The sequence below is a fragment of the Peromyscus leucopus genome, chromosome 22 (genome assembly GCF_004664715.2).
Source record: "Peromyscus leucopus breed LL Stock chromosome 22, UCI_PerLeu_2.1, whole genome shotgun sequence".
In the NCBI taxonomy this organism is placed as follows: Eukaryota; Metazoa; Chordata; class Mammalia; order Rodentia; family Cricetidae; genus Peromyscus; species Peromyscus leucopus.
In genome coordinates this window covers 198,713-207,085 of record NC_051081.1, presented here as the reverse complement: position 1 = coordinate 207,085, position 8,373 = coordinate 198,713, and the positions used below count along the sequence as shown (strand labels likewise).

The window sequence follows — 8,373 nt, the reverse complement described above, 5'->3', positions numbered from 1 at the left end:
CCCAGCACACTTCCTGGAGGGCGGGTGTCCAATAGTTAGACTAGTACTAGGCCAAAGGGCAGTTTAGAACACCAGTGACGGTCAACAGTGCCCTCAAGAGGCCAGCTTTTCTCGGACACCCTAGAGCAGTGTGGTTCTCAACCCCCTTGGGTGTTAAGGACCTTTTCACAGGGTGGCATATTAGATATCCACATTACGATTCCTAACAGTAACAAAGTCAGTAATGAAGCAGCAACGATAGTCATTTTATGGCTGGAGGTCCCCACAAGATGAGAACTGTACTGAAGGGTCCCAGCTTTGGGAAGGTTGAGGACCACTGCCCCAGGGCTCACACTCTTCACTGGCTCCATGCCAAGCCCTCTTAGTCACCACCCTCCCCAGTCTGTGGTCTCAGCACTCCCTCTCCCGCTAAGATGGGCTCTCGGAACACAAACAGCGGACACACACATGGCGGGGTAGGTCTTTATTTGTGGGGTCCCAGCAGGCCCAGCCATGCTGCCCATGGTGAGCATGGGCAGACCCAAACAGGGGAGCAGGTGGGGGCCCCCCTCCACCAGAAGTCAGCGCCTGTCCTGGCCTCTCCCTCCTGACCAAGGACAAGACCCCATTCTCCCACTCCACAGGGTTGTAGTGACCAGCTTAAAAAAGGGAAGGGAAAAAATCAAACAGAACCCCCTAAGGAACGGATTCTCTACATAGAAACCTCGTTTAGTTTAAACTAGAATCAGGGGTGCTGTGGGCGGCTTCTTCTTCCAGGTGGGCTTTCTGCACGGTGAGGCTCTGTCTTCACCCGGGTTGGGACAGGAGGTTGGGCAGATGGGAATGGGCGTGGAGGTGGACACTGGGCTGGGGTCAGGCGTCCCCCGGGCCCCGCCTGCTCCACCATTCAGGTGGCGTTCCTCTGGCGTACGTTCTTGTCCTTGTCGTTCAGGTGATGGCTGCTGCCCTTCCTGAGGACAGAGAAAGGACTCGGCACTGAGGGGCACAGGGCTGGCCTCACTCCCACCAGGAAGGGTCTGCCATCCGGCCACTGCTCCAACAGCAGCCCCCACCAAGGCCTGTGAAGGATGGACGTGCACCCCCCCCCCCCATTTCTACAGGACAACAGCAGCTTCCCAGGGCGCACAGCGGGCTGGACTTACAGTGGAGCAGCACCGGGATCATCCTCTGTGATGAGCAGCCACATGAAAGAGAGAGGACAGGGGTCAGCGTCCACTAAGCTCTTCCAGCCACGGTCCCCCTCAGTGTGGCTGGCTGGAACCCCGCCCCACAATGCCACCCTCAAGGTGCCGCACAGGTGTCATGCAGTGATCAGCACATGGTGAGGCCAACACACCCCACAGCCCCAAGCCCCCCACAGCTGCCTGAGCCACAGGGGAGCTCACACAGAGGACACCAGCTTGTGGCCACGTGAAGGAGAAGAGAGGAAGGTGAGCTATGAGCAGACTGCCTTCTCCCTCGGGCTGACACTGAGGGGCGCCCCACCCGCTCACCCAGACCCAGGGATGCTCACCGTCCAGGGACTGGTCGGGCTTCCGCCGCTTCTCATAAATGAAGATGATGGTGACCAACACCAGGACCTCGGCCACGATGCCCAGGAAGGGCCAGAGGGCGGCCAGGCGGCTTCGCACACGCAGTGTGATCCTCTCCTGGGCGGTGCCCTGGGAGTTGGTGGCGTTACACAGGTAGGTGCCAGGGTCGCTATTCATGTCCAGGTTGCTGATGGTCAGCTCAGATCTCTCCGGTGTGGATATCACGAGGTACTTGCTCTCAGAGCCATTGGTGATCACCTGGGGAAGAGGGGCTCGTCACGTTCTGCCACAGCCTTTCCTCCCGTTCCAGGAGCCCCACAACATCCCTCTACAGGCCCGGGTTGTCCCTGCCATCCCTGAAGCCTCATGTCCCCCAAGTCCCCCACGCCCTTCTGTGACACTCCCCATCCCTGAAGTCTGGTCTCCACTACAGCCCCCCCCAGTCCTAGGGCCCCAGGCCCCTCTGCTGCCTGTCCAGACCCCATGTCCCCACGCAGCCCGCACCTGGTCCCCAGAGTCAGAGGTCTTGAACCAGGTCCACTGAATGACAGGAGGATGGGAAGAGTCAGACTTGCAGACCAGTCTCACCGTCTCCCCCTCACTGGCATGCTCTGACTTCTTCCCGACCTTGATCCGGGGTGGTCCTGTGAGAGGGAGGTGACAGCCTGGTACCCAAGCTTGGACTGCCCCGGCCCCACAGCGCCACCTCCTGGCCACCCAGCTTACCTTCCACAAAGATGCTGCCCCTCCCCACGGGCTCGGGAAGGAAGATGCAGGAATACTCCCCAGCGCTGTCATGTGTGTCCACCCTGCGGGGGCAGAACGATGGCGTAAGGAGCCCGCAGGGCGTGGCGGCGGCCACCTCCCCATGCAGGCTGTGGAGACCACAGGGTCTCCGCTCCTCATGCTACACAGCGAGGCCACGTGACCCATCTAGAGCTGTGGGGAGCCCTAGCACAACCACACGCTTTGGGGGGTGGGGTGGCATCATGGTGGCGCCCCGAGAACCACGGACTCACGAGTACTGCATCTGCAGGTCAGGCAGCGTGTCTTCCTGCAGTACCTTGCCGCCTCTCATCCAGCGGTGGCCAAGGATGTCGACGGCACTGCTGTTCAGAGTGCATGTGAAGTATGTCTTGGAGTCTTTTTCGCGGATGGAGGTTGAGATGGTACCCGCTAGGAGGCCACAGGGACAAAGAGTCAGCGCAGCGTCCAAGGGGCTCGACCCCACAGCCTGCCTCGTGCCCCCGACAAGGGCCGCTTTTGGAATCACAGTGGCTGACACTGCAGCCCCGGACTCCTTCCAAGGCAAGCTAATGTCCGAGTAGAAAGCCATTTCCAAAGTAAGACACTCGGCTGCCCAAGTTCCGTCTGCTGCTCCCACAGCTACGTGCTTCGGGGGGAGCACCAGGCCCAACTCCCCACGTAACAAAGCCGTGTGGGTGCCTCTCATTTCCCTCACTCAGAACTGGACACTAAGGCCCCCAGAAGGTTCTGGAGAGCTTGCAGTGGGCAGTCAGAGCGAACACTTGGGCAGCAGCCCCCACCCCAACCAGACGAACACACAGGGGGGCTGCGAGCCGGGAGGGCAGGTCAGAGAACAGGATGGGATGGGAGCCAAGGACCCACCTGCAGGAGGGCAGGGCCAGCCAGCACCCAGCAAGGTGACATGGATGGCTGTCCAGCCCACCCATGTCCCCAGGGAGGCCTCAACTGGTGGTGGACAGAGCGGCATCTGGTTCTACGAGTGGGAGCCAGGGTGGGTGGCACAAGAGGAGAACAGAGGACAGGTGCCCTGGCCACTCACGTTCAAGGACCACCACGCTTGCTTGGGCACGGACCCACTTGACCCTGGGTGGCCGGGTCAGGTGGTTGCGGTCAGGGTCACTGCTGGCCCGGCACTCGTAGGTGCCCGTGTCCTCTGCGGCGAGCCCGTCCACAGACAGTGTGCTGGCCGCATGCTGGCGGTAGGTGGCATGGATGTGGACTCGGTCCAGCCAGGCGCCGTCCCAGAGCTGGGAGCAGCTGTCGTTGGGGTTGTTCCCTTCAAACCACCACTGGATCTCAGGGACGGGGCTGCCCACCGCCTCACAGTGCAGCACCACGCTGCCCCCCGCCCACTGCTCCTGGGACAGCGGCGCCTTGAGGAAGCCAGCTAGGGGAGAGGGGCACAGCACCCGTTACTACCTAGACAGGAAGACGGCCAACCACGGGGCCTGCCTGCCACGGGGCCTGCCTGCCACGGGGCCTGCCTGCCACAGGGCCTGCCTGCCACGGGGCCTGCCTGCCACAGGGCCTGCCTGCCACGGGGCCTGCCTGCCACGGGGCCTGGTCGGAGGCAAACTCAACCAACTCCATCTCCTTTCTGCTTGTGGGGAGAAGCGGGAGGTTAGGTGGAAAGACAGAACCCCAGGGGCTGAGGAAAGGTGGTCGCCACCAAGCAAGTCTGAAGTCCTGAGTTTGATCCTCCAGACCCAGGGACCTGTGGGCGGGCAACCAACACACACACACACACACACACACACACACACACACACACACACACTATAAATGTAATTTAAAAAAGACAGAACGGGAGCCAGGTGCTGTGGCTCACCTGTAATTCCCTGACTTGGGAGCTGCAGGCCAGGTAAGAGTCGTCTCCAAAATGAAAGAGTGAGAAAGACAGCCAGGCTTCTCAGCACTACACAGAGGCCTGTGCGCCTGCCTCAAACACACGTCCCGGGGAAGGCAGGCCCTTGCATGCCCACACAAGGCATGGATGTGTCTGAAGGCACAAGTGTATGGGTTTGGGCCCTGAGGCCCTGTGTTGGGCGGTAGGGACCAAGACTGGACCTGCACCTAGGTGGCCCCAAGGCCCCCGGGGAAGAGACGACACAGTTAGCAGCTTTGGTGGAGAGATGGCTTCCTAATAACCTACATTCCAGAGTGGAGATCTCCCAGACCTGCAGCTCCAGGCCAGTGGGTGTGGCAAGTCAGGGCAGGAGAGGGCGCAGCCTGGCTCCCTCGGTTCCCTTCTCTGCCCACCGCTCCAGGATGCCTGCATCAACACTTCATCTAGAACTGACGTCAGGAAGGACAGAAAGACAGATGCCCCCAGGACCCCAGCTGGGTTTCTGAAGAGACACTATGGTATCATTCATCTGGGACATGGATGCCATGTTCCAGGGATCAGGAGCCGAATGGTCACATGCCAGGCCGTTAGGACCCGCTGGGTGGGCCAGGATGAGTCTCAGGAACCAGGGTGCTCTGTGGGACTCCCTGGCATCTGTCACGGACCTCCCCACACCTCCCTAAGTACAGCTGGGGTATAGGTGTCTGGGAAGGTACCATCTACACTACTTAGGGGTGACCAATAACCAAGATCCCAACCTCAGGAGCCTCTGAAAAGCCAAGCTGGGAGTCTGGCCACGTGACCTGCAGCCCACAGCTTCCAGCCGTCACCTCGGTCTAAAAACAGCGCCCTCCTCCCTGCCCACTCACAGCCGGCGGGAGCAGGGCCAGACTGGGCCATGGGTAAACAAGCCAGCGCCACAGGGTGCAGGGAGGGGGCACTGCTCTGGAGGGCAGCCCACACCCAGCCTCCTGCGACCCAGCGCTGACCCAGCTAGCGGCCTGTCACCCGAGGTATTAGGGTTAAATCAGACCCGGGTGGCCGCTGGAAAAGCAGGAGCTCTTCAGGCTGTGTCAAACTGGAGTGTGGAGGGCTCACACCAGCCTCTAAGAGGCCCCAGTGTCAAACCCCAGCCTCACACAACCAGGAAAACAAAACAGGAATGAATGCCCGGGCCACACAGCCCTCTGAGCAGGGCCCGCCTGGGGCACCTCCCTCCCCTCCGCGGTGGACAGTGAACACACTGTAGACTGAACTTAGCCCTGCCCAGGCTGTTCGGCTGTTCCCAGGAAGGGCTGAGACCTGCCCGCAAGCTACATTTTGTGCTTGGCCCCCGGGCATTGCAAAGGTCTGCTTAACCCAGGCAGGAAGCCACTGGGCCTGCGCCCAGGCAGAGTGGGAAGACTCCTGCCAGGCTCCCCATCTGGGACAGGGCACTTTATCGGCTGCATCCACCTTGCCAGGGGCAGCTGTCTGCACCCGAGAGCCAGCCTCGTGGGGGCACCTCAAGATGTTTTGATGGTGAGGAAGAGGGACCGGTGAAGTGGGTCAGGGTTAACCCGGGGGCACTGCCACCAGGCACAGCCGCTCCCCAATCGACTGCTTCTCCAGTAGAGCTCAGGTCCTGCCCTGCGCCTGCTGTCTGGAGTAGGTAGGAGAGCAGCCCATGCGCTCCAGGCCTGCTTCACTGCCCCCTACACTCAACCTTGCCATGACCTTGAACACCAGCCTTCCCCACCTGGACCTCAGTTTCCCCTTTGAGCCCCAATCAGGCAAAAACCCAAGGCTAGAATGTGCCAGGCTCCAGGGTGGGGGCAAGCGGGGTGTTGGGCCTCAGCCACCGGAAATCTCATCAAGAATGATAATCCCACAAGTCCCGGAGCCTGTGAACCAGGGCCATTCACAGGCACTCACTCCCAGGGGAACCCTAGGTCAGGTGAGCAGCCCTACAGCTTTGATTCCAGACCGGGGGGCTCCGCCATCTCCTTCTCCAGAGGCAAGAGCACTGGCCACTGCCAAGGAGCAGGGAAGACTGATACAGCCCCTGTGGGCAACGGCAAGCCTGGCAGCTCACTCCAACGAGGACAGGGACAGCTGGGGACACCTGAAGAGCTACCTAATTGGGACTCTTCCAAACTTAGGGACAGGAACTCCCCACCCAACCTCCATATAATGATACCAGGGCAACAGATTCTACCCAGCCCCAGTCCTCCAAGCCCAGGATACATTATCCCCAGGCACTTCTGTACCCCAAGAATCCACAGGGTCTCCTTCCTCCCTCCCCCCCTCGAGACAGGGTTTCTCTGTGCAGCCCTGGATGTCCTGGATCTCACTCTGTAGACCAGGCTGGCCTCGAACTCACAGAGATCCACCTGCCTCTGCCTCCCGAGGGCTGGGGTTAAAGGCAAGCGCCACCACCGCCCGGCTTCTCACCCCCTTTCTAATCCACATCTTCCAATACTCAAGGACATTACTTACAGGCAATGCCGCCCCCACCCCATGGCCAACAGCTCTCCTTCTCCCAGGTCCCCAAACAGTGCTGCTGTTTTCCTCCACTCACTAAGTAGAAACATCAACGTAGCACCTTCCTCCACCCCATCCCCTACATCAGGACCACTGTGCCCAAGACACACGCCCCACCCAGTTGTTTCCCAACCTCTCCCCCGGGGTGGAGATACCAAGTTATTGGTGATTTGGTTTCCATTACCCTCACATGACCACAACTTCAATGACCCTGCCCCCCAAGTTCCCAGAGTCACCTCACTGCCACTCACATGCCCAAACTTGGAGACTTCACCTCCAGGCACTTCTGTACCCCAAATCCCCTGGATTACCTCCCTGCCTGGTTCCCAAGTTTGGACGCACTGAAATGGTAGCTTCTTCCACCCCAATTTCCCCAAACCTTTCAGGCAAGGCTGCCTCTCACCCATCCTCATCCTCCCCAGGTGTGGACACCAAGATTGCAGTTCCTTCCACTCCCAGGTCTCCCAAACTTGGGGTCATCTCCTGACACGTTCCCTAGATGGGGTCCTCCCCACCGTAGCCGCTTCCTCAGCCTCCAGGTCTCCCCAAATCTGGAGGAAGCCACCGGCAGCACGCCGTCCCCACACCACGTCCCAAACCTCTCCCAGATGTCGGGCAATAATCCCTCCTGCCCGAGATCACTGCCCAGCCCCATCTTTCAGGTGGGGAACTATCAGCGTGGTGACTCCTTTCATCCTCGTGCCCCCCGGGTCCCTAAACCGAGAGGAGGTCAATCTCCATCCAGGGTCGCCTCCCAGCCCGGTTACCCAGGTGCTAACACCGAGAGGGTAGCTCCGTCCACGACCACTCAAACGTAGAGGTGTTGTCCCAGGGCCTTACTGTGCCTCCCAGCCTCAGGGTCACCTCCACCCACGCCTTCCCCAACTCCCCCAAACCGAGGCCAATTATAGTCGCTACTGTATCCTCAAGCCCCCAGGGTCAGCTCCCAGCCCGGTTCCGGGAGCGGGGACAGTAGGGCAGCGGCTCCCCCCATCTCCAGCGGTCCCAAATCTGGGGTCATCTCCACTCGCGTCTGCACTCCAAATCCTCTGGGTTGCCTCGCAGCCCATGCCCAGGTGGGGACGGCTGCAAGGTGGCGGCTCCCTCCACCCCGGGCCCCCCAGCCTCAGAACGCCTCGCGTAGCTGTGCCTCTGCAGGGCCGCGTCCCCGGGGTCCCCTCCCTCCACCCTGTGGCCCAGCCCAGGTCGGGGGTCAACTCCAGGGTCACCCACAGCCAGTTATTCCTCCCCGAGGTATGGAACCCAAGCTGTGGCTCCCCAGATTCCCGGATCCCGCAAACCTGGGGCTCACCCGAGGCCCGTGCCCCGCGCCCCGGGTCTTACCCGCCGCGCAGGCGCCCTGGCCGCCCAGGAGCGCGAGGCCCAGAGCCAGCAGCAGCGCCGCCGCCATGTCGCCTCGACCGAGCGCGGCCCCGCGGCGGCTCTATAAGAAGGACGGGAGGGCGGGGCGCGCGCACGCGCGTAAGGCCGCACGCACGCAGGCACGCAGGCACGCCCGCACGCACGCACGCACGCACGCGGCGTCGAGGGGCGGGGCGCCCGGCGCTGCAGCGAGCAGGCACGTACCCTGCACCCGGCGCGGGGCAGCGCGGAGGGGGCGCTGGCACGTGACCACGCCAGCCACACCCACTGCGGGGTGGGGCCTGCATCCTGGACGTCCCGGGTGGACTCAGGTTTTCTTGT

The 8,373-nt window shown here is 61.5% G+C and overlaps 1 protein-coding gene across 2 annotated transcripts; it reads right to left on the bottom strand.

Annotated features, from left to right (window-relative positions):
* Window positions 1-448: 448 nt before the first annotated feature.
* On the bottom strand, window positions 449-8,123 carry Bsg (basigin (Ok blood group)). Of its 2 annotated transcripts, XM_028858547.2 has the most exons (8): window positions 8,014-8,095; window positions 3,340-3,687; window positions 2,552-2,708; window positions 2,259-2,341; window positions 2,037-2,176; window positions 1,514-1,790; window positions 1,143-1,167; window positions 449-950 (listed from the first exon to the last, which is right to left on the bottom strand). In XM_028858547.2, exons 1-8 carry the CDS (start codon window positions 8,078-8,080, stop codon window positions 887-889), a joined length of 1,161 nt encoding a protein of 386 aa, XP_028714380.1. In that variant the 5' UTR covers window positions 8,081-8,095; the 3' UTR covers window positions 449-886. The 2 variants fall into 2 exon arrangements, with proteins under 2 accessions (XP_028714380.1, XP_028714381.1); XM_028858548.2 differs by lacking the exon at window positions 3,340-3,687 and having other exon boundaries at window positions 8,014-8,123.
* Between the last annotated feature and the right edge of the window lie 250 nt (window positions 8,124-8,373).